Source organism: Lynx canadensis, chromosome B1, assembly GCF_007474595.2.
Source record: "Lynx canadensis isolate LIC74 chromosome B1, mLynCan4.pri.v2, whole genome shotgun sequence".
Taxonomy (NCBI): Eukaryota; Metazoa; Chordata; class Mammalia; order Carnivora; family Felidae; genus Lynx; species Lynx canadensis.
In genome coordinates this window covers 180,608,344-180,635,991 of record NC_044306.2, presented here as the reverse complement: position 1 = coordinate 180,635,991, position 27,648 = coordinate 180,608,344, and the positions used below count along the sequence as shown (strand labels likewise).

Genomic DNA, 27,648 nt, shown 5'->3' with positions numbered 1-27,648 from the left:
CTGGGAAATGGGCACATCTTTATCTACTCATTCAGTAGGAAAGATGCCCTAAAATATGCCAGAAACTAAATAATCAGTTCCTATGATGATGATTATGGTGAGGACGATAGCTTACACTTATATGGCCTTTGTGTGTCCACAGCTCTCCTTCTACTCTGCATGTATAAATACCTACCATTCATAATGTTATTATTACTATTAGCTATTTACCTTAATGAATGTTGGTGTGCTAAGTCTAATCCACAAATGGTCACTACTCACAAGACCATGTTAAAGCAAAGAGATGTCTTTGGACTGCCATGTCCTTTGTACCTTTTGGCTTTATTTTCATGTCCAGGTGCTATAAGAAGAAAAAAGGACCTTTAAAAAAATATTGTTTATTTATTCTTGAGAGAGAGAGAAAGACAAAGCATGAGCGGGGGAGGGGCAGAGCAAGAAAGGAACACAGAATCTAAAGCAGGCTCCAGGCTCTGAGCTGTTGTCCGCACAGAGACCCACGTGGGGTTGGAACTCACAAGCCGTGAGATCATGACCTGAGTGGAACTCGGACGCCCAACCGACTGAGCCACGCAGGTGCCCTGAAAAAACACCTTTTAACCAAGCTCAATTCAGGTTGAATAAAATGTTCATTCAAGACGAATTTTGCGGAGAGAAGGCAGCATATATGAATTAGCAGTTTATTTTTTTTTAACATACCAGAATAGCACTAGGAAGGAAGGAAGAGTGGGATGGAACTATCATATCAGTGGCTATGATTTGCTTCCTTAAATGTAAAGGAACAAATTAGAAGGGCTGTCATCTTAACAATTGCTTAAAAATTTAAGAATAATTCATTTAGGAATAGTTTATTTAATACTGACATCTCGGTTTGTAGCAAACAGCAATGTGGATGCTTACCCATTTGAGATATTTTATCTCATGGTTTCATTGTGTCCCTCTATCTTTTTCAATACAATCAAGAACATGTAATTAGTAATTGAGAATTTGTGTTTGTTGCTAGCTTTCCATATAGAGAGAAAAACACTTCCAAACTCCAAATAGAAATGACATTGAATATTTTTTTAATTTATTTTTATTTTTTTAATGTTTATTTATTTTTGAGAGAGACAGAGACAGAATGTGAGTGGGTTAGGGGCAGAGAGAGAGGGAGACACAGAAGCAGAAGCAGGCTCCAGGCTCTGAGCCGTCAGCACAGAGCCCGACGCGGGGCTTGAACTCACGAGCTGTGAGATCATGACCTGAGCTGAAGTCGGACGCTCAACCGACTGAGCCACCCAGGCACCCCCACACATTGAATATTTTATAACAAGTGTCAGGGGAGGGGAAAACATATCTTTCATAAAAATTACTCCAACTTAGTTTAAAATAATCTAATCTAGCATAATGATCGTGGCTTGGTGATTCATCTATAAAAACTTCCATTGGTAGAAGAAAAAAAGGGAAAAAAATGATAGCAGATTTAATTATATCTTTCCCAGAAGAAAAAAAAAAGTGTATAGGGCTTCTCCTTCTTGGTTGGTAGCCCTGGGTTCGTAAATAATCAATATGATCATTATTAAATCTGATTCACTAGTTGTCTGAAAGGCGTTTTGTTTTGTTTTGTTTTGTTTTGTTTTGTTTTTAAGGAAGCAAACTCCAGTCTGATGTTGACTATTTTGGAATATTTAGCCCTAACTATCTGGACACACAGTAAGCAGCATTTTCTATTTTACTGGTTTCCCATATTCATGAATAATGTATGACTGGTCATACTTCTCAGATCAACTTATTCTGAATCCTCAACCTGACTGCAATTTGAAATGCATTTAATCATGACAAATCCCTGTGTGTCCTTTGGAAGCCATATAGGCATATCATGAGCTGATAATTAGTCCTTATTTTGACTGGACAACATTTTTAAGAGTTAAATGACACTCCTTAATACACCCTAAAGGATAAATGAATCCCTTAAGTCATTGCTCTCTTTTATTCAGAGAAGCAAGTTCTCCTTGACAGTTACTTTAAAAGACAAGTTGTCTCAAGATATTTGTTTTCCCTTTTAAACTCTCTTGCTTTTGCACTTAAGCTCTGTATTATTTAGGCTAGTTAACATGCAAAGCAGGGAGCTGTTTCTTAACTTTTTCCCCCTCTTTTTGAAGATAATTTAATGCACATTAACTGGGATTCTACACCTTTTATACTTTCTAATCTGTTTAAAGATTCTTGAGATTCAATTATTTTTAATGCTTTCCAAGTCCACCCAAGTAATAGGCTAGATATTATATTGTGTGGAAGGTACATGTTCTTTTTAAATTCCTCAATTTTACCATTTTCTCATGTACCCTTATGAAAAAAAGGATTTAAGCCATTAAAAAAATGTTATTTTGTACAAAATAGTAATTACGCGAAAATTGTTTCTTTAGGGGAAATGAGAGATTATAGCTAGTTAAGTAAATGACAGAGTACTAATTATTATTTATGGCCTTTATTATTATATATCTGCAAGTCACAATAGATTAAGTTTCAGTTAACTTTGAAAAGCTAGTAATTATAAAATACAATGCTGTCAAAAAAATCATTAACTTATGTACACCTAATCTTTGAGATTAAATTACTTTGCATTTCTTCTTCCAAGCTTCTTATAATATACATTTTAATACTTATTAACTTAAATAATTTTTAAAATTATCGGGGCTCCATTTAAAAGACATGTATTTGGCACTATAATTTGTAATACAAAGACATGAATCTATCAGCATTCAAGGGTGAACACCATTGTTTTCCTGTACTTAATTGGTAAATATTCTAAAAATTTAAGGTTTTGAATTTTTAGTTCCTGCCCAGAAGAGAGGATATTGAGGAAAAAAAATAATTTTCAATAATTTAGAATGAGTATTCTGTCATTTAAATGTATGTGTGGAAAAGAAACTAGAATAAGTAGTTAGACCAATAGTAGCGATAACAGCAGAAACATGTATTAAGTCCTTCTATATAGAGATCATTACACCAGGCATTCAATATGCATTAGAAAATTTAATTATCAAAACAACCCAGTGGGTAAACTCAGAATTAAGCAACTTGCTCAAGGTCACATTGCTGGCAAGTGACAGAGCGTAGACTTGCTTCACTCACATCCCATGTGTTAATCACTCTGATTCATTGATTCTATTCAATGAAGAAAAGTGAAAGTAAAGGTCTTCACCGAATGAAAATAAAGGTTTACACGCTGCATGATTCCTTGGTTTTTCAGTTTCAGCATACAATTAAGAAAAAGTACAAGGTATGGGGCGCCTGGGTGGCGCAGTAGGTTAAGCGTCCGACTTCAGCCAGGTCACGATCTCGCGGTCCGTGAGTTCGAGCCCCGCGTCGGGCTCTGGGCTGATGGCTCGGAGCCTGGAGCCTGTTTCCGATTCTGTGTCTCCCTCTCTCTCTGCCCCTCCCCAATTCATGCTCTGTCTCTCTCTGTCCCAAAAATAAATAAAAACGTTGAAAAAAAAAATTAAAAAAAAAAAAAAGAAAAAGTACAAGGTATAGAAGTGTCCTTAAAGTCCCCATTTCTTTTTTACCACATTATTTTCTAATATACACGGCTTTTCCCCATTTCAACGGATCAAATGTCAGCTTCATGAGTTGCAGTTATATATTCGTAAGCAAACTAAAAATGTGGATATTAATCAATTCCCCGATTCATACAAGGAATCCAGTTGGATACGTATGGCTCAAGTATTGCCTTGTATTCACTTTCTCTTAAGAAATTGGTACAGCCAGTATTTCTTTCCCAATTTAACCCATCCAATTGTGATTAATATGGCCTATATAATCTCTTTGATGCCTTGTTTGCCAGAAATAACTGTCCACACTTCTTCTTCTTCTTTTTTCTTTTTCTTTTTTTTTTCTATTCTGAAAGCATTTATTTCCACCTCTCACATCCAATTAACCAAGGAGTGGTTTGCCATCTCCTGTTTTCAGAAGTTCAGCCCAGCACAGTGTGGTTCCAAACATGGCTTTTCTGTCTCTGGAATGACAGTGATCGAAAACCTCATAATTGAGGTGTCTTTCTACAGTGCAGAATTCAAAATAGACCTATATTGTGAAGATGGAACTGTTTCTTAGCTGAATATGGTTTTAATAATAGAAGTTTGAGGCTTTTTCCAACACAGTCATTTAGTCTCTGTGTTTCGACTTGGATATAAAACTCTTCATCTTAAAGACCACTGAGGGACAGCTGTGAGAGAAAAGCCCAAAGGAAAACAGTCTGTCCCAATGTCATTCTCGCCCTGGAGCCTACGCCCACCCACACTTCTCAAATTTTTACCCTTCTACCTGTCCAAACTAACTGTTCCCCTTAATTCAAGTTAAGACTCTTGAGATTACTGCTAAATTGGACATCCAGGGACACTGCTTTTTCTCGCTCTCTTCTTCTAGACAGAGAGTGCTTTTCTGTTTTAATTCAGCTTGGACAGAGCTGATTTTTTTTCTAACTTATGACATGAGTTTCTAGTACATTGGTGTGTAATTACTGAGCGGTAATATGGTACAGTGGGTAAGCGCACAGCTCTGAGGTCAGACGGCCTGGGTTTGCAACCACATTGCAATCATACTGGTATTACTCACTAGATGCAGACTCTCGGGTAACGCATTTAACTTCTCTGTACCTTAGTTTCCTCACCTGCAACATGGGGGTAATACACAACCTTTTCCACAGGGTTGCTGTGAGAACTGAATGAGGTAATAATATATGTAAAGTTTCAGAATAGTGTGTGATGTGTCAATAGTTTTTGAATGAATGAATACACTTCTGCAGGGTATGTTATCCCAGTAGTGGGACCTAGCATCTTCATGAACCCATAACCTTTACGCCAGTTTTGTGCAGTAAACTCCGGCTTTACTTTCTCTCCGTTGTGGAATTTCCACTGAGTTCCCAATTGCCATAACAAGTCCCAATTCCACTGGTTCGTGGGTTTTTGCAGAACACTGAAGGCTGATGAATTAGCAAGGTTCCCATCAAATGATTCACTTAAGCACTTACAGAATACAATCACATGGTTCGCAACAGCACACATAATTTTTAAGTGATTCATTTAAAGGGAACTCCCAAAGCATATGTTTTAGTAATTATTTTCATTGTTCCAATACTTGCAGTTTTATCTTTTTTGTTTGCTATGGAGAAAGATTCATTTGTACAAGACACTGGCCAGTACACAAAGACTTTCTAAAATTAATTCCCTCCAACCGGTCTTCTCTGCCTGAGATCTACCGAATAGCCAGTGAAGCTAACTCATTGAACACATGGGAAAATCTGTTTGCACCATGAAACCTGCTTTCCTAAGTGATGCCCACTGCTGGCAAAGCAAAACTGAAAACATTGGGGGGGGGGGGGGAAGAGAGAGAGGGAGAGAGAGAGAGAGAGAGAGACTTAAATAAAGAGCATACCTAGCAGATGGTGGGGATAAGTGGCTGAAATTATGAAATTATGATGGACTATTAAGCTCCGATTCATGCCTTTCTTAAGTCATCTGCAGAAGACATGACATTCTAATTGCATTCTTGAATTTTTTACACTATGAGTTTGTTAAGTGCAGGCACATTTTACTAAAAAAAAAAACCTAAATGTATGTAATTTGACATTGTGACAGACTAATACTTAGGCATGAGACCAGCCGCACAATTAGACAGCTTAAATGTGTCCTACATCTTAATGTCTATATGACTTTAAGAAGTCATAGTAAGTCCTCCTCTTCCAAAGGGTCTGTTGCCATTTTGCTGACTGAAATAAATCAAAGTCTATCAGAGGATTTAAGTGGATGACGAGAAAGCTCATCACAATTACACATAATTCTAGAAAATTGGAATCTAGGGAATTAACTGTAAATTCAGAATGTCTCAAGGTAAAAAAAAAACTATTTACAGTAGACTTTTTTGAAGTGATTATTGAAGACGTAACTCTTATTTTTTGAGTTATCTGAATTCTTCTTTAATAAGGATAAAACTTTAGTCTCTGCAGTATCACCTGAAATGACAGTTAAAAGTACAATTTAAAATTCATATGACATTGTGTGCATGCTAACATTATATTTTGTGTTAGATATCATATAATATGTAGCTGACTCAGAAGTAGGTGAGAATGCAGATTCCCATGTGATATGATTTAAATTAGAAACTTTCAATCTTTTTCAGTGTGATCTAAAATGAAAACTCCATTTTGTAGAGGAACCAAGTACACACATATAAATATATGTGCTCATGTTACAAACTACAACAAAATAAGGTGAACATGGTATGCACTGACGATGATTCCCTAAATGAGTTCAACCACCAACTCGTAAGTTACGGTCTTCCGTTTGAAGAGCACTTACCTAAAATCTAAATTACCATGATTTTAACTTGTGCCCACCACGTTGCTACGAAAAGGCAAATAAACTTTATTAAGTTGAAATGAATTGGTACACTGCCCACAAAAGCTCCTGTTAAAATACACCCACGTTACAAAAATGGGAGAAAAGAACTTTCTGCTCCTCACTTTTGCTATCACATAAAATACCTTTCCTTCATGATGACTTGTTTTGAATATATTCATTTATGATGTCAGCTGTGTCTAAGCCAAAAATAAATTTTATTTCCCAAGTTTATTATTGGAAGATTTGTATAACTGCCAACCAGAGGTCACGAACAAAACTAAACAACTCTAAAAGAGCCACTATCCATAAGCAAAGAAGCTTAACACATTTGTTCATAGGGATAACCTTGTGACCACTAAATACAGGATTTTCCAATTAGTCTTATTCTTAGCACCCACTACTGTCTCCACTAAACCCACCACCCTTCCCTAGGCTGAGCGTGAAGGCTGCATTTTGTTCTATAACATATATCCATGGATTATTTCAGTCAACTACATCGTTCTGTTAGAAAATAAATCCCAATGGGAGAAACAGGTACTAAAAGGGGATAAGGAGAATGAATAGTTGAGAAATTTACTCAGATCTGCAAATACCAAACAAACAAAAATCACCACCTTTTCTGTTTGGCCAATTACATTAAGAAGAAATCAAAAGAAATCACTACTAGTTTGGTTAGAATAAATCTCAAAAGAGATATTTTGGAACTGGATATTGAAGGGTTTGGTGGGACAAGGCAAGGACTAGTATAAGAGGCAACACGTTAAGATCATGAGCAAATAGAATAGCAACGGGCTTTCTGGAAATGACAACTGCATTAGGTCTGTTGAAGTGGCCAAAGAAAGCAAGTAAGAATGGAAAGAGATTAAGGATGACAGGTAGACAGGATAGAGATGCTGAAGGGGCTTCTGTGCAAACACTTGGAATTTGAAATTTATACTGAAATTTATAGAAGGGGGTTTTCTTCTAGAGAGAAAATTGCTACTCTACTCAATGTCCTTAAAATAATGATACAGGTGTTTTCTTAGTAGACATGCTACTGCTAACTCCTAGGAGCAAAACAGGCTAAATAAAAACAAAAACAGAGGTGTCTGGGTGGCTCGGTTGGTTAAGTGACTGACTCTTGATCCTGGCTCAGATCATGATCTCACGGTTTGTGAGTTCAAGCCTAGCATCGGGCTCCACACTGACAGTTCAGAGCCTGCTTGGGATTCTCTCTTTCTCCCTGTCTCTGCCCCTGCCCCTCTCCTACCTGCACTCTCTGTCTCTCAAAATAAATAAATAAATAAATAAATAAATAAATAGCATTTTAAGACAAAACAAAACAAACACCAACACAAAAATGATACTCAAGTAATAGATATCAGGAAGTCACAAAATCTCCATAAATCTGACAAAGCTCTCTTTAGGGCCATGTTCCAGTTCCTGGCTCTACTTCTTAGATGTTGTGTAATGCCCAGTTTTCTCTCTCCCTCTCTCTCTCTTTCTCTCTCTGTCTTTTTATCTCTTTCTTCCCCCCCTCCCCCCCCCCACCCTTCTCTCTTTCTATTTTTGGGAATCACACCTCCCAAATATAGAATGGTTTAAAGTGATTTCTCTGGTAAGGATCTCAGAGAGGGTTATCACTGGAGGGATGGGAGGGAGCAAGAGGAGGTGATTGTTCAGAAAAGTGAGTTGTTAGTACTTTACTGGACAAAAAAGAAATTGAACTTTGTTGATTTGTCATATACAAATCAGTTAGACAAAGATATACTATGATATAGTGAAATTTTCAAAAGTGCAACATAAAAATTCTTGAGCAGATGCTCAAAAATTAGGTAAACATGACTCAATGAAAACATTGCAGATCAAAAGTGTTCTACTCTATTTCCTTTCATGGATGGAATATGGGTAGAAAGGATCAAATACATCAAGTCTATGCTGTCCCTACTCTAACCAGAAAATTGATGGGAGTGTGTATTTAGTTCCTCTTGAAATGGTAACAAAGTGCTACAAATTTAGTGTCTTAGAAAAAACAAGAATGTATTATCTTAAAGTTCTGTAGGTCAGAAGTCTGGCATGGGTCTTCCTGGGCTAAAATTAGTCTCACAAGGGCTACTTTCCTTTCTGGAGGCTGAAGAAGAGAGTCTGTTGCCTTGCCTTTTCCAGAGCCTTCCCTCGTTCCTTGGTTTGTAGCCTAACCCCCTAAAAATCTCCCTATTTTGAGGTCAGTATGTTGGCAACCTCAACACCATCTGAAACCTTAATCCCCCTATCCCAGGTAACCTAACATGTTCACAGGTTCTGAGGATTATGAGGTAGCCTTCTTGCAGGGAGCCATTGTTCTGCCCACCACCAAAAGCGAGAGGATATGCAAGATGGCTTCTGCAGAGTCACATGGAGCATTAGATGTGCCTCTGGATCCATGCAGCATGAGAAGATATACTGTAAGCAAGAGAGGATACCCAGAGCTCGCTTCTCTGCCAATCAGAGGCTCCAAGGGAGGTTCAATAGTGAGACTTTGCCACTCTCTGAAGAAATAGGAAGTAAATAAAGGAAAACATTTCAATGAGCAGCAAAAATCAATCAAGCAGACTGATCCAGTGTTACTTCATTGATTTCCCCCACTTTAGCTGCTCTTTGAGTCCTGTTTGCTCATCATCAGAGAACAGTTCTTTCCTTCCTTTTCCTTTTATTTACCTGCCCTGCACTCCCACGCTCTTCACTCTTTCGGTCCTAATTGTGATTGCCAAGTTTAGTTTCAACTGATCAACTTATTGACCAGAGTAAGGAGCCAGAATTCCAGCGGTTTTAAAACTCTCCCCATAAATGGTTTCTCAGCTCCCACCCACTAAAAGCTTCCCAGACCTCATCTCTCAACAGCACTGCAAAACAAAGTTTTCATGAAAACTTCCTGAGAGTAAGAAACACAAAGGAGGAACTTCTCGTCTTTGTCCCAGATCACAATAACTAATGGGATTCTGTTACAACGCAGCTGTTATTACAGAAATACTTCCAATCAGATAAGCTTTTCTGCACAACTTGTGAAATATTTCAATAGGTAATCTCAAACAAAGAGTTTGAGAGTATATTTGAAAATGGCCATATCATTAGAATAATTGCATAGTTTCTGAAGATCACTACGTTGAAGAAGAAAATGCATGGGTACTGTGCTTTTTTGCCACATTAAAAAAAATAATTACATTGCTTCCATAAATCTAAATTGCTGCAATTTGCCCTCGTGCAAAGAGTAATCACAATTACATTACAGTTCTCCTTCCTACATGATTTGAGCTTTAATATAGTTTATTTTATTCTGGACTTCACACAAAATAATGCATAGAAAACAATACTTAGAAATATCTTCTATCTCATCATAGCCACTGTAGTGATGTTCTTCTTACTTAAGACGTCCCCACATATTGAATTAATTGTTTTAATATTGAACATATTTGCATTCAGTATATAGGTATTTAACACCAGATCCTTAGTACAGGAACTGTTTGTAAACTTCTTGCTTATTTTTTAAATGCTTTATCGTGGCTTATGTTGGAGGAAAGAAAGTTGGAGAAAATAACATATATTAATTGATTTTTTTTCAATTTTTTATCCTCTTTATTTGTACAGAATTATGTTATGTGGGGAGGCAAAGATAAAATGAACACTGCCTTTAAGAACACAATCCAAAGATAATATTCTAAAAGTTAATCGAGACTTTATGTACTGGTTTTAGAGTAAACATACATTCCTAAAGATAATATTAATATTTATTGTAGGGTATATATTCTACAACTTTATGGTCAACGAGAAAACTGAAGATTTGAGACTTACTGCAAGTGACTCAAAGTTGATGTTTGCAACACTTTTAGTGTTAGCAACAGGAAAACCACTATAAAGTGGCTAATACCTTTCATTAACTTAAAAAAAAAAAGAAAACTTCATCTGGATTATCATTATTTTTGTGTAAGTTTTCATAATAACAACAATTCACCTCCCATCTTCTAGTAAGTGAATGGAGACCTGGTCGCTGGCAATCCAAGACCCCGATTTGAAGCAAATGTTGGATATTACATTTAGGAAAGAATACATTTTCCAACTGGTGATGAGCAATCTGTTAAATCTATCCCCAAACTTTAATTTCCTATTTACATAAAGCCTTATAGACTATTGGGGCTTTCAGATAGGAACGTTAATGTGACCAAACTCAAATAACATGGTCAAACCTAAATTATTTTTTTCTTACTTCAAATCTGCTTCATAAATTGTTTTTGTTTGTTTTAAATCTTTCCATCAGTATTTGAATGATAATTTATTTACTGCATATAATTTCTATTTTTTGAAGATGCATGTCAGATTGTGAAATATTTCTTAACTTTTGAATCAAACTCAAAGGGGAAAAAATGTCAAGTATAAAAAATATTCCATCTTTCTCCCATCTATCAGGAGGCTGCAAATATATTGTGATCCTAACTTGGTTACCTTGAACCCCATGGAAACCTTATGCAATTTTGTGTGGTATATATATCTCCATCTGGGGGGGCAATACTTGTAGTTTTTATTAGATTATTAAAGACTTTGACACCCAAAACAAATAACTTCTAACATAAGAAAAAAACTTATGAAAGATAGGACTTTTGCGGTAGAAAATAAGCACGAGTGGTTGAAAAACCAGGATTGGCCTTTAGTGGAATAATGAACTGCTAACTTGTGAAATAAATGCCCCAGTCTTTTCCTGTGTTTTATGAACTCTTTTGATCAATATCGGAGCATCTTCTCATTTCCAGTTCTTTCCTTCTTCTCCTTCCACTCAGTGTAACCTGCACCCCCTGTAATTTTCATGTATAAAGAGAGAAATCAAAGTGAAATCACATCTCTGATGCGCATAAATTGATCACTCCCAAGCAGTCACCATAGATTTTTCTGCTGTAGTGCAGTTTTCATGTGCCAACCAGCAGATTCATGTTTGAGTTGATTCAGCAAGACTGCTTGAGACATGGTGTGCGCTGTCTCCTCTGTATATGATAATGCCACATTCAGAATGACAGTGGTCTAAGCCTCAGGGCAGTAAATGCTTCTTGAGATACATTCAATTGCTGTTTAACTGAGTTTAGCCTAAGGTACAGAGAAAAGTTGCTGATGCTTTCAAACATGTTTAAACATTTTAATATTGTCTTGGCATGTCAGCTTGAACTAGAACACTCCTAGGTAGAAAATGCAGTGAAATCCTATAATTGCATACCCAGAATTTCCAGAGCTTTCTCTAGTAGCCCTCAGCTTGAACTTGTTAATTAAAATGTGCATACGTCTCTGAAAATGTTCTTTGCAAGAGTTGTACTTTCAGTAATATTGGTCAGTTTGTGACTCATGATAAGAAGACATAAAATAAGTAGCATATGTTATTTCCAGATCTCGCTGTTGTTTATATATAGCAGATCCTGTAATAATACACCCATGATCATTATCTCCGTGATCCATCACTGTATTGATAAACTCTTCCCCCTACCAGAAAAGCAAAAACAAACAAGCATAATGTAGGGGCTTCAAACGACAAAGGTTTATTACTTCTCACATTTCTGTGGCTCCCCTGCTACTGGTGCATGGCTCAGTTACGAGGGAGTCTCTTTCTCAAATAGTGTTTCATCTTCAAAGAAGCTAGATTGTGTGTTCTCTTGGGGTAGGGATGGCAGGGTTCCACGGGCAAATGCAATAGATGTTGTTGCTAGACTTCTTGAAACCTAGTGTGGAAATAACACGGTTTCACTTCTGCCACATTCCAATCATCTAAACTGGCCTGTCTTCGAGGGGTACAGACGTAGAATCTACATCTTGACATAAGATCAGTGATGTCACATTCCAAAGTAATGTGTATAGGAGATTAATTCCTGGCCTTATGCCACAATTCACAACCGTCATGTACAGGCATCATGAGATCTACAGAGCTCATTTGCTGAATGGCTTTTTGTTGCGTTATTTCCGGTGTATGAAGGGTGCACTGAATCTGAGGTGTTTGCCCTGCTACATTTATTGTCCTTCCTAAATTTCAACCTCTTAGTCTTAGATTAGTTTATTGCCAATTTTTGGCCTCTCTTCAGAGCACCTTCTTATGTTACAACTCATACAGGCAAAGCAATGTAGCAAGTAACAACCCAGTAGTTAAGGGGCAAATCTCTTTCAGATAAAAAGTATTAATTGTGAGATTGTTCTGGGTAGGTTGTAAAGGTAACTGCAAATAATAGAGCATTTCCTTTTTCGTTTGGAGCAAACATCATGACACATACGGAATACGTCTTCTCTGGAAAAGTCTTAATAAATAAGCACCTGACGTAGAGTATCCAGGATATGGCAACCTGTGTATTTTCCTAAACAGATGGTAGGTCTGGTATACTGCAGACTCTATAAGCATAAAGACATTAGAACAACAGGAAAAGTAACTCAAAATACATGCCCTTTTGATTGATGGTTGGTATTAATTCCACAAAATGTTTTCTGAAAACCTTTTAACCAAATACATCTGAAAATTCAGAGTCCTTCATATGCTAAAAAAGGTATTATCATGCATGCATCATATATTACTTAAAAAATCTAAGACCTAGACAGTGCTCTTAATGAAACACACTATTTCTAGAGCAAAACATAAATATTTATACCACATAAGATAAAGATGAAGAATAGCCTTAGATTGAATGTCCGGGGTGTAAATTTATGGGAAAACAAAACAAAACAAAACTTTGGTTTTCAAAGCTCTTTTGAGGACAGAATTGTGCATGAGGGATGGTGTGCCTGAAGTAGCTAATATTTATTGAGGGTTTATTGTGTGTTTGAGAATTATTACAAATATTTTACCTATATTAACACACTTAATGCTCACCATAATCCTAAGAAGTTAATTTATTCTTATACTTGTTACATACATGAGGTAATTTAAATAAATCAAGTTACTTGTAGGGCGTCGGGATGCCTCAGTCAGTTAAGCATTCTATTCTTGATTTTTGGATCAGGTCACAATCTCACAGTTTGTGGGATAGAGCACCATATTGGGCTCTGTGCTGGCAGCATGGAGCCTGCTTGGGATTCTCTCCCCCACTCTCTCCGTCCCTCCCCTACTCATTCTCTCTATCTGTCTCTCTCTCTCAAAGTAAATAAACTTGAGAAAAACATCAAGTGACTGGTTCATAATTACATACTCCCTAAAGTGACAAAATTAAGATTTTGAATCCAAGGAGCCTGGCTCCTATTTCCCTAAATAATAAATAATATACTTTTCACTTATGGAAGACTAGATATATATATATATATATATATATATATATATATATCCTTATGTATGTGTGTGTGTGTATATATATATATATACCTCCTTATGTGTATATATATATATATATCTCCTTATGTGTGTATATATATATATATATCCTTATGTGTATATATATATATATATTATATATACCTCCTTAATTATCTAAAGGGGCTATGACCTACTGTTTACTGAACATCTACACTGCACCAGAGACCATAGGTATTCTCTACATTAATTCTTTTATCCCTACAATAGGTAAGGGAGTAGGTATTATTAACTCAAACACAAGGATCTTGAGGCTCAGAGAAATTACATCCAAAGTCATACAGCTTCTGCCTGCTGCACCCAGAATCGCACTCACCAATGCTGAGACAAAAAAAAAAATTTGTTCTTTTCACAAACTCGTTGTCCCAATCGGGATATGCTTAGGAGTTCATAGGTAAGACTGAAGTTAAGGTTGGGTGGATGGGCCATCCTTATATCCTCTTCTAATTTGCTTGGATCAAGTGATTTTGTGACAAATTAGAACACTATTTAAAAATCTTAAGCCCTTTTTTGTACCCCTAGGTGACACTTAGGTAACTGTAAATCTCCCCTTCTTCCAGACAGCATTCAGACATTTAAAGGATTACAAACTGCTTGCCCGCATCAATGGTTCCTACCCTCTCCATTATCTATTTATGTGCTTACCTTTTCAGTTTTCCCAAATTCCCCACACAGATAAAAGGTAGGGATCTTTAGTTTATTTACATTAAAAAGCCAAGTCGAAGTCCATGTGAGCTTTGTGGATTTCATCCCCTGACACGTATTCTTGGTTGACTGCAATAATAATTTTCCAGTAAAGGGTTTATTTAATTATGTACTCAGTTGTATTATATAAAACAAAAGTGAATCATTTTCTTACAACTATTTTAAAATAAAGCCCTTTATTCAATCATTTGAGTAAAAGAGACATTTTCTTTTGGATTACAAAAATAAAGGTAATGTTAAAATATTTGTTGGAAAACCATTACCAATTGTCTTACTTTTTGTTGTTCATCCTTTTGTAAAACCTTTTCATTGTCCAGTAAACTCCACCAGAATTTAGATGTGACTCTAGAAAAAGAAGTCTTTGTATAACAGGAAATCAGGAAGTATAAGAGGAAAATACTTTAAAAAGAAAGAAAAGCAAAAGGTGCCTCTATGTGTTTTTCCCCTCCCCAAAAGGAGAGAATGACACAATTTTTCATTTGCAGAATTTTCTCAAGTAATTTTAATAATATTCTAGTGTTTGAGTTAAAAAAAAAATTGTAGGAATGGTATGAACATCAACACCTTGACTAACAGCTCATTTATCACAGGATCAGAGAGTTAAGTAATTTGTGTATCGAACAAATAAGCAAACGATGCAGATAGCTTTAAATAACTGACCTTAAAAGAAAACCTCATTGGAAATATTTTAAAACTATAAATGCAACATGTTCATGCCTTCTCTTAGGAGAAGAAAATATCCATGTATCTTCAGCTCCAAGCCAAGGGCCTGAAGTAAAGGGAGTGCCCAGGATTCTGACAGAATGCATAACTCAGCATAGGAAAATCCCTACTGGTGCAGATCTGTCTTCAAGAAGTCTGAACAATCCAGTTCCTTTCAGTAATAAAGATGCCTGTAATGGTTTCTGAACTGTATAGGACAGCGTCAGGAAACATGAAATGCCTGCATAAATCTGGGGTTTCCTTGCTCTTTCTGATGATTCCACATATCGTCTGTCGGTCACTTATTGTTGAGATCACTGTACCAGCATTTTCCCAGGTCGGTTCATCTACCGAGCCCAGTAAGGACACCTGCACTTCTTTTCTGAGAAAGAGCTCGAGTCCTTAAATTCATTATAATTTCCTCTACTTTAAGAGATGTATGGTTTTAGGGAGGTCTCACCATTTTTGTCACGAAGTAGTAAGATTGGGGACTTTGTGGAACCTATGTCCTGAGCTGCCCAGACACTTTTTTTTTTTTTTCCTCTTCCTTTGGAGACTCTAGCTTTTCCTTATGGCCATGGGTAGCCGCAGTTGACCTCTAACTACCCAGCTGTTACATTTTAAGAAGGAGCATTATGGTGTTATGAGCGACACTAAAGTGAAAGTCAAAACACTTATTCTTTGGCCTTCGCTGTTCCGGAGACTGGGCCCCTCACTGCTGCCACCCTCCTTGCTCTTGGGCTAAGGTGATAAGTAAAAAGAGTGGGCGTGGGAAAGTACTTTCTATGCTATAAATTGTCAGCTATTAGGATGGCTTAAAGCTGGACTTGCAAGAAGCAAATTAACTTAATGCCTAAGAAAGGCCGTTAACTCTCCAAGCCTATGTGATGGTTCTAGTAAATAGCATAACTGGAATGCCACAGGCAATGCTAAAGCAGCCATAGGATCTGATGAATATCATTCCTACATCCACTCTTTGCAAGATTTGATATGATTAAGCAGGGGTGTTGAGGGGGGCTCTAAGGAACCGATTTTGTGGTGGAAAATGCTGATAGTGAATACCATTTAATTTGATACAGAATATTTTACTTTTTATTGATTTACTCAACGCCAACTGACAAGAGTTGTGATTAACTACTTCCCGTCTTCACTCAGGTCCAAATTAAAAGACGTAGTACTAAACCAAAGAGTGAAATAATGTTCTTAGATATCAAAACCACATCCTTCGGTGAAAGACTGAAAGATGGTTACTGGCTGTGTAAGGTGTGCCTCTGTAATTCCACAAAGCAGGACATTTTAAGAGTGTACCTTTTATGAGAGGGAGAAGAAGTACCTTCAATGATTCTTGAAGACCCTATATAACTTTTGTGTTACAAAAAAAAAGTAGACTTGCATAGTGAAAATAAGAAAATATAGAGACACAGGAAAACACTATTCCACTCATGCCTTCCCTTAATAAATAGCATCATAATATAAATTGCATTTGTTAACCATTGGCATTGTTTTGAGGATTCATTTGACTCATCAAGATTGGAAGTTTTGATTGCTTGTGATGAATCTCTTATAGCCTCTCTCGATTATTTTCTAAATGTGATGACAAACACTGCAACATGTCTCAGCCAATTAGGCTTGTCAACTTCCACTGTGGTCCCCAATCAAGTGTCTGACTTTGGAAGTGACGGGAGATCCTTATTAAAAGTCGTGCCTCTTGGATAGAGACGTGACAGCCCACAGGCGGCTGATGGCATAGAAGACAAGTTGCCTTTGGTAAAAGCAATAAGAGGAAATCGATTTTCACAGGAAATAATCCAGACTATGAAGTAAAGGCTGAGGGAAGAAATTGAAGAGTATCTCATTTCTACTTGATGAGAAATTGAGTCAATCTAAATAAATATAATTTCTTATCAACTACAGGGCATTCAGGTACACGTGTAAAACAACAGGTAAGAAGAATTGTTTGCATATTACACAGCACTCCGAGCTGTCTCTAAATGTATCTCAAGCAAAAGAAAAACAAAGTGCCACAAATTTAAGACTGAAAACACGAATTAATCCCCCAAAAGCAGAGGACATCTAAGTCACTGTGCAAGTAAACTGACACGTTGTGTGAGACTTAAGTAAACTTAAATGTTTGGAGAGCATTCTGGGTCATGTTTACAGGGAATGATGATCACATTCAAAGAGATTTTTCCTATTTTAGTAGCTTTATTCCTGATCACTTTCTCGTTTTTTTGAGAGGCACTATCATACAAGAAAAAGAAAAAATTGAACTTGTTAAAGCAATGAAAAAAAAGGAATATTTAGAATAAAATAGGTCTGATCTGGGGCGCCTGGGTGGCGCAGTCGGTTAAGCGTCCGACTTCAGCCAGGTCACGATCTCGCGGTCCGGGAGTTCGAGCCCCGCGTCGGGCTCTGGGCTGATGGCTCGGAGCCTGGAGTCTGTTTCCGATTCTGTGTCTCCCTCTCTCTCTGCCCCTCCCCCGTTCATGCTCTGTCTCGCTCTGTCCCAAAAATAAATAAAAAACGTTGAAAAAAAAAATTTTAAAATAGGTCTGATCTTACACTTGTCATTTTTATAAGGGTTTTTCCTGCTCAAGGCATTTAAGTCAGCTTCAAATAAACAAAGCATCCCAAGATGGAAAATATTCCCAAAGACCTCACATTTTGTTCATTTAAACTAACTACATTACAAAAATCATTCCTAAAATTGCCAATAGTTTGATTTTTTAAATGCATCTAAAATATGTGTTTGAGAGACACAGAGGGAATTTTGGGCATAAGAAAATGAATAAGAAAGTGCTTTATCTTTTGATGATACAATTAGTAGGGTCTTCCCCCTTCGAAGTCAAATAGCACAGCATGTGCAACTACAATAAATAATTATCTTTGCATTTTACCTTTTGGAAAGATTAAAGTCACTGTAGATTTTCTGGGAAGAGCACTGGCATTTCCTCATTGAACTCTCAGCACACAGCATAAAAATCTCAGGCCATAGTGGCTCAAAAATCAATGGGCTGACAAATGTCAATATTTCAGTTATCCATCACTGCAGGGGGAAAAAATGGCATGCATTGGACTGCTTTGATTTAGGAGATTTGGCAGGGTAAAACTTCTGAAATAGCCTATACAAATGATAGCCCAGATAGGAATGTAATGTTAAATTGTAGAGGATGGTGTGTGGAGACAGAAGCAGACGGTATAAATATATCGGGGATAATGTAAATAACCCCTTTGTCTATTTTAAACCAGATCTACGCAAGGTTATGTAGAAGCGAATTTCACTGATTCCATTGATGTGAGTGTATTTGCAGAGGTTAAAATTTGTCAGTCTTTTAAGTGCAAAGCCTTGTTGAAAGACAGAAAGAAGGAAAGAAGGAAAGAAAGAAAGAAAGAAAACATGATGCCGTATGATATAAATTGGAGCACAGTCATATTATGTTCTTTTGTTTGACAATAAAGTAAACTAAAATTTATACTAAATAATACCCTAGAAGCGATTCATTTAGAATCTGTTGAGGTAGAGCACTCTCTCTCTCTCTCTCTCTCTCTCTCTCTTTCAAAGAAAAATAGTCTGTTAAAAAATGTCAAGAGTAAGAAAATGCATACCTATTCTCCAAAGACAGACACATATTAATGATTTTGCTTACATATTCAGATAATTCTCAATTTCCATCTCTAATCCTGATCCCTAAGAACTCTCTAGATATGACTTCGCTTCACAGTACTAGAAGACATTTCCAGTTCTACGAGGCATTAACATTCATTAGGTGTACACGCTATTTCATCAGAACTTTAGGAGCTTGACTGCATTTACCCAATACGCTGCATTTCACCTAATATTTCTATTCAGCAAACACACTGGCAAATGTTTTCTTCTGTGAACACTTAAGGGATTATCCTACAGCACATATTAGGTCATGTGACATGGTGGGTGGGAGGTGGGTGTGGGCTAGGGTGGGGCAGGTGATGATGTTGCCAATATGTTCACATCCATAACCTACTTGTACTTTGCTTTTTTTTTTTTTTTTACTTTTTACCAAATAATGTGCTGTCAATTTAGCTTCTGCTTTCTGAGTCACCCTGATGTTTTAGAATGTATTTTAAATATAAGGTTTTGCCTATTTGCATTCCATGAATAATGTATAAGCAGGATGAAATCCAATTGGCAAAAGTACACGATTTCTGGGATAATTTATAAATAGAGCAAATTATCTATTTACGTTTAATAACGTTTCTTATGCATGTGGAAACATTTATACCCATACAAATACACATATGCACTTTATTTCTACTTGAGAATATACACATGTCCCTGTTCTGTAACAAATGCATGTGTACCTATCTATCCTACAGACTTAAATGTATTAGTTTGTTCATGCCTTTCTTTCCATAGTATTTGTTCTTTTCGCAAAACCTTATCTTTAATGGATATGAAATCAAAACGGCTCTACGGTAACGATGAAGTACGGGGTGTTGAAAAAAGGAAAATAATATGAAAAATTATATATATATTATATATATATAATATATATATATATATTATATATATATGTCCCCCCTTCCAATTTCATACATATCAGGAAAGCCAGTTGCAGGGTGGCCAACTTTAACGTTTCCTTCTCCTTGAATTTCAGATTCAAGACCTCTTCCAGATGTAGCCCTGACTGGGAAGTGTACCCGTGAGTGTGACGAATATGGCCACTCAGACTCCTGCTGGATGCCAGTCCGTACTTCTCCAGAGAGGAAGAAGAGCCAGCCCAAACTCTCCACTTTCATGCCTGTTGATGAACGAGGAAGCCAGGAAAAGCTGGCCAATGGTGAGGCCGCCATTATGGGTGACCGCAACAGAAACCTCCTGAACAAAAAGTTGACCTCGTCCTATGAGACCTTCAGTGCAGCTAGTTTCAGCAAAAATGAGGAAGCCAACCCCGAGGATATTCCCCTTACAAAAACAGGGGAATACAAGCCATCTCCTGTCAATACTCTCACTAGAAGAGAAGTTTACCTGTAGGCTCTAAAGGAGAACAACAAAGTTCTTTTCATGTATGAGAAGGAGAATAAGGGGCAAAAAAAAACCTTACAAAGAAAAACCGTTTAATCAAAAAGAGGGGGCTACCAAAGAGACAAAGCTTTGCCTGCCACTTCTGCCTCCAGATCAGGCCTTTAGTGATACTGTTAGCCTGATTGTAATGTACAATGTAGAAACCATCCTTGTTACTTGCATGTCTAACCCCTTCACCGATTATTCCCAACACCTGCTATCCCTCTTCCCCATCCCCCTCCAAGGAGGAAAAAAAAAAAAAAAAGATGGTTGCAAGTTTTCTTTCATGGTAACAAGCCTGATTAGCAGAACACAACACACTCTCATTATCCCTAAGCTGAAGCATGATTTTGTCACTTTGATTTAGTTCGAATGCCATCCGGCTGGTCAAAAAAATAAACGTGAAAATAAAATAATACTAATAATAACGACAACGACGACAACAACAAAACCAAAACCAAAAACAGATCAGGTAAGATGTATTTCAGACATACCATCAGGATATGATTAATCACCATGAAAGGCAATCCCCCCAAAATGGTAGAGTCCCTGTAGAGGTACAGTTCTTATAAAGGGGGACTCTGTAAGAGGCATATTGAGAATCTCACAGGTGCCGTATTCTAATAACAGAGACTGACAACTAGACAATACCCCGCTGGAGATTGCAGTCCCAAATTGGCATACGTTGTTCTTTTCAAGTCAGGAGTATCAACTTCAACCCCATACGTCCATTGAATATTTTTTGTATGGACACAATCTTGGCCAATTACAAGTCAATTACACCAATTATAACTTGTAAAAATTATATATATATATATATATATATAATTTTTTTTTTTTTTCCGAACGGCACCACTATTACCAACGAACTGGAACAATTGTCATTAATTGTCATTAAAAGGCCAAAGATCACACGGCAGATCAGGGAAATCATGAGGTAGATTTGGTCTCGACATGGAAATTCATTAAGAAACAAAAGCAACCAAACCCATGCGCCCACAGAAATACTCCAACACTAGCTTATTTTATGTTGTCTCCATACCCGAAAACAGGCATTCTCTTGTAAAATGGATTTTCTTTGAAAGCTCAGAAAATGAAAAACTAAAGTGATGTATTTTTGGTATTAGAGTAGGTGATTAGTTTAGGTTCAAGTTTAGTTTCAAAAAAGAATATTACAGGGAAGATTCCACTTTTAAAAATCGTATCTGTGGGAAGGTAGAGAAAGAAGGATATGTGGGCATACAGTCTTTTAAGTTAAACTCACTGTTAACCATTTTAGAATCCAGGTTGTGCTTCCTGGCCTTATTCTTTACATTTCAAAATACCAATTGTAGTTTTTCATGTGTTTGACACACTCTTTCAGATAACACAAGTGCATTAATTCTGGATCCTGTGCAATATGGCACTCTTTTAAGACTCACAACATTGAAACAAGGTGACTCCCTAATTGATTTGTCACAAGTGTGATTTTGGACATTATTTAATATGAGTTAAATCCAGACTGAACACGAAAGAAAGGAGTTCTGGGCAATGATATGTTTCCTTGCATGTACATCTCAATGTGGGAAAATACGCAGTTTTTTTCAGTGTAAAAAAAAAAAAAAATCCAAACCAGAATATATAGATTTTGAGTCATTTGTTCTATAGAAGATGATTTAACATAATTGGAGACTGAGCTGGGACATTCAGACAAAAGTGACAATCCAGGGACGGAATAGGGGATAACAGGTGAAGAGAGCAAATGTTCCCAAAACTGAATGTTTGCAACCTGGTTAAGACATAGGCTGATGGCTCTCTAGCAAACTGTAGAAATAGTGTAGTTTTGGATAGTTTTATTCTTTACAGAATTTCTTAGACTATAAGGTGAAGCAGCCTGGACTAGAGGTTGTGAACTCACTATTAAGTCATCAAAACGTTTATCTTTAAAAACCACTTCTCTGTTTGGTGGGCTACTTTTTGGGGGTCATTTCCTTCTGCTCTTTCTTAAATGGAGTTTTCATTTGGATGTTAGTTTATGTATAATAGTTAGGATGAAAGAAGATATGTAATTGAAACAAAAACGTTGGACTAAAATATCAATAATTGAACATGTTTATGTTTGATTATTATTTACATGATGGAAAGATGCAATTCTAGTACTTTGTTAGGAAACTGCATTAAAGCAGTTCTGCCTTGTATAATCTGTAAGTACCTATTAAGACAAAATACTTCTAAAGATACTTATGAAATGTATACATATTTTTTCTTGCACGTTACGAAGCAAATACTCAATTGCATAACACAGGTGTTCAACAAACTTTTTTTAATGCATTTTTTTCTTTCTTTCATGAGACACTTGAAACCATTAGATAGCTCATTTCACTCTATTTTGAAACCCTTCTGTTGTCTATAAAGCTAATACGGGTCATACTGGACCTTCGGATTAATTGGATCCACATTCCCCAATGACATTTGCACCATGTTCAAGACAGCCATGTCATTGTCATTTAACTCGTGATCCTCTCTTTAGAACTAAAATGGGTGTGAAAGAATAAAATTCCGTGTACTGTAAGTATTCGCAGTAATTCTAGTAGAATTAGCTCTCATAACATGTTTATTATATAATGAGCTGGCATGACACAGAAATATATTTTGTGTTTGTATGACTTTTATTTTGAATAGGTTAAATCTGGTGCCACTCCATATATAGAGTGCTTTTGAAAAAAATCAATAAAAAGACACAAAAAAAAAATAAATGAGTGAATGCAAAATAAGCAACTGTGCCTTTTATACCTGTTGTTATGGTAAAAAAACGGTTGTTGGGTTTGGACAATGAGGGAAAATGGGCTATTCCCGACTTTTTTGATCTTGTATATTTATCCATGTTTATTTTCTGAAAATAATAAATAATATATTAAAAATTTGCCTTCTGACAAACTCAGATAATGGACCAGTCTTAAATACCGTTCATTCATAAAACAAAACTAAGGCATTAATTAATATGGGCTGCTTAATTCTGACTAGAAGGCTAAAGCATTTATTGTAATAGTAACACAGAGAGATATTATCAGGGGTGAAATCAGTCCATTCTGCAAGGTCAAATATTGATTTCGAATTTCTGTTCTTTACTTCCTTTTCGTTGTTATTTTTTCTTTTAGCTGCTGTTTCATTTCGGTTGGACAGTATATCAACCATACTTGTTTTCTGTACACAAGAATCTCAAGTGAACTTTGCATGCATTATACATTAGGACACATTTATAAATTAATGAGTAACTATATAAATTTATGTATATTAAAATTTAAGTGTATGTCCATAGCTTCAGTCTCAAATCTAATGCTCATTCTGAACCTCCAGATATCATTTCTGTATGGTTTCTGACTGGCCTGCTGCCTGAGTTTCAGAAAACAAGGGAGGCATTATTTTTATGGAAAGAAAAACTAAGAAGGTACTGAAGATGTCTGGCTGAAAGGCTACCCTAGGAAGCTGTCTTATAAGAAAATAAAATAACACACAGACCCAAAGAAGCCGCCAAGAGTCAAGCTATCCTAAAAACAGGACTGAGAAATCCAAAGACCAAGTAATTTTAGGTATATTGTATCAATGATAAATATACAATGTGTCCTTAGGAGGGAAAAAAAAAAAAGTGAAGATGATCCTGAATATTCTAAAGCTGGTTAGTTGGGACCCAGGCAGAGGTATAAGTAACATCTGGAGGGAGGCATCGTTTTTTCAGCTACCTAGGGTTTACTTTCAGACAACTTTTCCTACATTTTAAAGCACTTGCATTCAGTGTGGTACGATCTGTTTGTAATGTTAATCATTGACTATTGTTCTGCTACTTGGATGTTGATAGTGAAGCAGAGAACAATTTATCATCGTTTATTATAAGTCACTATGCACGCAACTATGCTAAACATGACGAAATGTATTAAACACTCGTCCAACTATTTATGAAATACTTTACATAATTTAATTTGCTTTTGTACAGTTTTATGTAAATAAATTGCTTGTCATTTTTGTCTCTGCAAATTAAAATATAACATGGTCAAATGGTTTCACACTCGTAAGTGTACTTCTCTGTTGACAGGTAATTCCAGTTTGATTGGACGAGAAGTGAATGGATGCATGTACCAGGTTGATTTAAAATGGTTTGAGTTCTGCTAAATTAAGATGGAGTAAAGAAGATAATGCTGCAGTAATTGTTGATTTAGAGGACACCATGCATAGCTGTCATATCACTTCACTTTATAACGGAATAGAACTTGGATTCTTCACTTTCATCAAAATAATCCCTAAGACAGTTACCTAGCTAGCTTTTTACACGTTAAGTGGACAGTAGAAGAACTTCTCATCATGAATATGAAGATTGATCTTTTCAGGCGTTATCTAGAGAAATTTCACATTTAAGGTAAAACATTCTAAGTCAAATGTATCTGTTCAGTAAATGTTTGTTTTTAGTCTAAAACAGTGGTGAGTACAAATACATGAGAGACTTAAAGAGTCTTACATTATGTGATATGTAGAGAAAAAACTGGAAGCAAAAGATAGAATTTTTATCTTGCTCATTTTTTTCTTTAGTTAAGCTTCCTCTGCTTTGTATATTTTTTCAATCAACTACTATATCTATCTATCTATCTATCTATCTATCTATCTCTTATGTTTACTTTTTGCAATCAGATTATACCCCTAACTATAATGGTTATCTTCTTGATTTAGTTGGTGTCTATTCAAACAGGCAAATTCTCTTCTCTAATCCAGCTCAGAGACTTAAAAGGGAAAGAAAATACTTTCTACGTATGCTAATAGATTCCATGGTATTTTTGTCCCATCTCACCACCGCACTGCCAACACCTACCTGTGTGGGAAAATAGTCATTCTCAAGATCCTTGCATGGAAGTTTCTCTACCATTTTTTTTCCCCCTTGCTTGGATGAAAATCCAACATACTTTATATAGAATGGCATATTCTTTCTTTAGTCAAAGATATCTTTGTAAATTGATTGTGGCTGGCAGCCTTCCTTCTCTGAAGAAGGAATTGAGAGTGAAGCATGTTGAGAAAGTCTGCTGCAAGTTGTAATGAGGTGACCCAATGATATATGCATTCATTGGGCTTTCTGCTTTCCTAATGGTGAGAACCAAACATCAGTGCAGAAGTCAGTGAAACAGTAATAAAATGAAATCACTGTGTTTTCCTGCTTAACATTTTCTATTTAGATTTGGCCAATATATATTTCTCTTTACACTAAAACTGCATTCTTAGGTTAAAAATATATTTTTTTAAAATCTCAAAAATGTAAAAATACAGTGATACATTTAGAAAGAAGGTAGACCCGAGAAGCAGGCCAACGAAAGTTATGTGCATTGCTTCCAAGGCTTAAGTCTCATTATTCTTCTATCATCTCTGGCTCTTTGGAAGAGTTTCATCTGGTTACTTAGAAGCTTGACTTAGCACAACATTATCTTGCATTTATAGAACACATTATGGTTTACAAATGCTTTATAAGATTCATCTCAAAATTCCCGTAACACCTGCCATATAAGGTGAAAGAAAGCTATTAGACGAGCCATATATGAAGGATTTTACTCTTTAACAATTGTTCTCAGGTTGAAAAAAGTTTCAACGTAAAGTTCTGCCAAGACTAACATTTTCCCCCTGCTTGCTTAGGTACCAATCAAAACATTTTGCGTGAGTTAGAAGAATGACAAAGAAAAGAATTCTCCTCATTTACCTGAATAAAATAGGCATTTGTAAAGTGGGAATTTGGGGGATGGGGGCGCTAATTATGTAGATTGGCAGGCAATTATCTTCACTTGACATTGCACAACATACCCAGCAGTAATTGTAATTTGTATGGGATTTCTGACAGCAAATTGTAAATCTTAAAAACAGCATAGCCTAATTTCTTCCTGCTGAATACCCCTGGCCTAATCTATCAGGCCAAGAGGTTTTGATGGACACTGGCTGGATAAATAGTCTAGGTGTGAGGATATGAATGATCACAACCGACCGTCAGCCTTATCAAAAGCAATCAGAGAATTGTGGAATTCTCAGAGTTACTTTGTTTTAAACAGGCTGATTTCACAAAGAAATTTATTTGTTAGTTTTTGTCTTCTCCCTTTTCTCTTTTTATATGTTATCTTGGTGTGTGTGTGTGTCCCCACCTTAAAGCTCTTTGCCATACTTTAAGTTATTTGCTTTGTGTTTTTCTCCTCTCAAAAGTAAACTTAATTTTCCCTGGAGGTGGTAGGATGTAGGTTGCTCACAAAGGACTAGAGGATTTGCAACCCAATCGGCTTTATTTTAATGGAAATTTACAATATCACTACTTGAGCTCTTAGAAGGTAGAGTGAATAGAGACTGAACTTCCATTTGTTTACTTTCTCTTATCTTCATCCCTACTCTAATACTTGTTTATAAACTGCATGGAGGAAGGTGATTAACAAAGATAATATAAATTTTCCAAGCTGCAGGGAGTGAGGAAAAGATATGAATGTAAAATGTGGAATGCTAAACATTTATGCTCTCCTTTAACACTAACTTTATTTTTTCCTGTTGTGCGGCTGCTAAATGGAAATTTTATTCATTGGTTGAATTTAATAAGTGTGACCTGCACAGAAATAATTTTGCCTGTTTAATGAAACTCCTGTGGGAGGATGTAGAAGATGCTTAATCATTCATAAATGTAAAATTTGCCCCCAACCCTCTCAGGTGATGCTGAACAAAAATTATAGTTCACTTGTGATGTTCAGTTTTATTTTTTCCATTAAAAGTTATGATTCAAATAATCCATTACCAGAAAGGTCATAAGAAAGATGTATGAGGTCAACAAATAAATGTCAGATATGATCTTAGAAATTAATATGGGCTTTGAAAAATAAAAATGTTAATCAATATGCCTAATTAAAAAAAAAAAGAAAAAAAAAAGAGTTCACTAAAGAAACACCTGAATAAGCAATCTAAAGGAAAAGATAAAAACAAGATGTTTTATTGTGGTAATTTAACTGAAATTACATTACAATATCTCAGACTTGGTAAATTAGTAGTAACTTGATTAGATAATGTCAGGTTTTCTTCTAAGTGTGTTTTATAGAATATTAGACCATTTTTATTACAGTTTTTATGGATTGTTATAAAAATTTGACTGTGTATTTAAACCATTTATAATACCTTTATGGAAAGGAAGGGAGGGCAAAAAAAATAATAACTGGAAAAAATAAAGAAATAAGATTATAAGATGGCCAGGTAATTTACTTTGTTTTAAACCTAACTTTAAGATAGAAACAACTATTTGAATACATGTCCAGAAGCTACAGTACAACTGGAATATACTAGATTAGTATTTCTTAAGCTGGAGTTTATGATTCACTGAGAGACTATAGAGTTTTAGAGATCCAGCTATTCTATGATAATTTTTACAGATTTGAGTATTACCAAATGAAGATCAAAGGTATCTTTCAGTATAGTTTTCAGTGATAATTCTTAGTTTAAGAGGAATTTAATAGAATAAAATATTTACTATGTAA

The 27,648-nt window shown here is 36.0% G+C and overlaps 1 protein-coding gene across 3 annotated transcripts in view; it reads left to right on the top strand.

Moving 5' to 3' along the window:
• PCDH7 (protocadherin 7) overlaps positions 1 to 24,137 on the top strand; it is a 422,491-nt gene extending 398,354 nt beyond the window's left edge. For 2 of the 3 annotated variants that reach the window (XM_030314066.1, XM_030314064.1), the window contains exon 3: positions 19,737 to 24,137. In XM_030314066.1, coding sequence (XP_030169926.1) covers positions 19,737 to 20,113 — 377 coding nt within the window. In that variant the 3' untranslated portion in view covers positions 20,114 to 24,137. The remainder of the gene's footprint in view (positions 1 to 19,736) is intronic. The other variant, XM_030314067.1, reaches the window with a different exon arrangement.
• Positions 24,138 to 27,648: the final 3,511 nt, after the last annotated feature.